This window comes from Octodon degus, unplaced genomic scaffold (genome assembly GCF_000260255.1).
Source record: "Octodon degus isolate 3935 unplaced genomic scaffold, OctDeg1.0 scaffold00178, whole genome shotgun sequence".
NCBI lineage: Eukaryota > Metazoa > Chordata > Mammalia > Rodentia > Octodontidae > Octodon > Octodon degus.
In genome coordinates, this window is record NW_004524754.1 from 504,815 (window position 1) to 507,436 (window position 2,622).

At 56.2% G+C, this 2,622-nt stretch overlaps 1 protein-coding gene across 1 annotated transcript; it reads right to left on the minus strand.

Annotated features, from left to right (window-relative positions):
* Window positions 1-267: 267 nt before the first annotated feature.
* On the minus strand, window positions 268-2,332 carry Ptms (parathymosin). Its single transcript, XM_023703766.1, has 5 exons — window positions 2,018-2,332; window positions 1,126-1,197; window positions 848-926; window positions 624-685; window positions 268-486 (listed from the first exon to the last, which is right to left on the minus strand). The coding sequence occupies exons 1-5, from the start codon at window positions 2,231-2,233 to the stop codon at window positions 436-438; spliced, it is 480 nt and encodes a 159-aa protein (XP_023559534.1). The 5' UTR covers window positions 2,234-2,332; the 3' UTR covers window positions 268-435.
* Window positions 2,333-2,622: the final 290 nt, after the last annotated feature.

A 2,622-nucleotide genomic window follows, 5' to 3' on the forward strand; every position in this document is an offset into this window, starting at 1 on the left:
GGAGAGGGGCAGCTATGGGGCTCGGCCCCAACCCTGGCCCTACCCCGGCCTGGCGCTGTCTGAGAAGAGGGGATCTGAGGGAGACCCAGGGATCAGGCAGGAGAGGGATGGACAGAATGTGAGGCTTGAGGATGCAAGGGGCAGAGGAGAGAGGCTACCCCAGGACAGGGATGGTGGACTGAGTGGGTGGGGGTAAGAGAGCAAGAAAAGGTGGGCGGATGGGACCAGCTGGGGAGCTCGAGGTGGATGGATGGCAGAGTGAGGGTAGGGCAGTGTCTGAGAGTTAGAAATGAGAGGACTGGGAAGAAAGAAAAGGATGGCTGCTCTGGGACAGGGCCCAGAGCAAGAAGCCAGGTGACAGGTGGCCACTGGTCTGTTCCCACCCCCACCTCCAGACCCCAAGGGGCCTCCCACTGCCAGCCCCAGGGTGGGGGCTCATGCCGATGCCCCATTTTCTGTCTTCTGCCGCTTTGGATCTGCTTCATCCTGTGGAGAAGAAGAGTCTGGGTAGCTATAAAATAGAGAGGGGACCACCCTGTGCCCTCTAGACTGGTCCAGCCCCCACCCATACCACCACATGGATCTGCGCCCAAACTCATCAGGCGCCCCTCAGCAGTGCAAACCTCCTCTTCGGCAGCTCTCTTCAGCGCGGGCCCTTCATCTTCCTCTTCCTCTTCTTCCTCATCTGAGGAGCCAGAAATGGGACATTGGGGAAGGGCAGAAAGCTCTGGCAAAGATCCCCTGTGGGCACCCTCAGCCCTGCTTTGCTTCAGGTCTTCACGCCCACCCTGACCTCTGCTCCTACAGGCTCCAACTTCTCAGCCCAGCTTTCCCTGCCCTCCCCCACCTTCTTCATCCCCTTCATCTTCCTCCTCTCCATCCTCAGCAGTTTCTTCCTCTTCCTCTTCAGCACCGTTCTCCTCTTCCTGTGGAAATCAAGAAAGGGAGTGGCCATCAGGGTGGCTCTGTGCCCTCACTCATTGGGTGACTAGAGGACTTGGGAGGGGGCTCTAGGTAGGACAGTGAAGATAGGTGGGGTCGAGGGCATGGCAGCATCCAGACCTCAGGCAGGTGATGAAGGATAAGATATGGGGGAAGATGGGCTGTTCCCCAACCCCTCTGTACCTCCACCACTTCTTTCTTCCGCTCTTTCCGGCTTGCCTTCTCCTCCACCTTCTCTTTCTTCTCCTTCAGGTCCTATGAAAAGAAAAAAGTCATCTTTCCCTCACCACATTCAGCCCCGAAATCTCTCCAGACCTATTCCTCCCTTTCTGAGGGAGCTCAGAGAATGTGACCTGAAGGAAGGTACAGCCGATAGAACAGAGGTTCCAAGTCTTGGGATTATGGCCACAGAGGGGCTAACACCAGGCTCTTCCCCTACAACCCACAGCTGTGGGAAACTGAGAAAAGGGGAGCAGGCAGCCATTCCCACCCTGTCAAATTCTTCCAAGCTGTCTGGCTGAAGAGTTCAGCTCAGTAAAGCAAATCCCCTCCATCTGCAGGCGCCTCCATGCCCCACCCCCTTGTGTCCCTCCGCCTTCCCTGCCTGACTGTCTGGCCCCCTCCACTGCTGCCCGCTCTGCCTTTTGTCTACCTCTGGGGCCTTTTCCTGAGTGTCTCTTTCCTGGGCAACCCTCCCAGCTTCCCCTTCAGCTTCTAAGGTCTTTGTCTCTCATGGTCTCTTCGTTTCCCTAAGCCTCTTGCTCCTACTGGCTAGACACCTCTGGAATAGGGAGAGCATGTGAGTACATTGGGCTCTCGCACCTCAACCCACTTGAATCATCTCTATCGCCAGTTTGTCAGTCCTTCTGTGGTGCACACATTGGTGCAGTGGGAGAAAACTGGCCATCTCTAGTGAAAGTGGAGGCCCAGTGGGGTAAAAGCTCAGAAGGGAAAAAGTACCAGATCAAGTAAGCAAGGAGAGCAGCAGCACATAAGGTCTGTGTTGGAGGGACAGGAAGGCAGAGGGGGGTACCCATCCAGAGTCTCCTTCACCCCAAGATCCCAGCAGACATACATTCCACACCCTGCTATGAGCCGGCAGAGGGAGCTGCTCATATGGGCATCCTCTCTGCACCCCACTCCAGCCTTCTGGTCCAGACTCCAGTTCTACCCCACTCCACCCCTTGGCAAGTGCTGGAGACACCATAAGTGTCCTGCGAGATCTGATCCGGTGCTGGTGTGTAGACTGCACCTGACTCCAAGTGGAGGAAGTTTGCTGCGTGAGCAGCATGCCCTGGAGGGTGTGGCTTTCTGGAACAGAACTGGGGTGGGAAAGGGGCTGGGCACCAAGTGGCCTAGGGTGTACTCAACTCCCTTCTAACTTCAAGGGAAGCACAAGACACTGAACTCTCTCTACCTAGGCGTCTACTTCATCCCACTCTTGCTGTCTTCATTTCTTGGCCACAGATAGGATTGGAACTTCTCCTATTTGGTGGGCTTTTCACTATGTTCTGGACTGGGAGCCCTAAGTTGGCTTCTCTATGTTCAGCACAAGGTCTGTTAAGGCCTGGCCAAGTTTCTCATCTGGGCTGAGGCAGGTGGGGAGGGAGAGTACCAGAGATCAAAGTCCAAGGGGCCGGGCCCTCTCCTCCCCTGTCCTGTCCTGGTCACTGTCCTTCC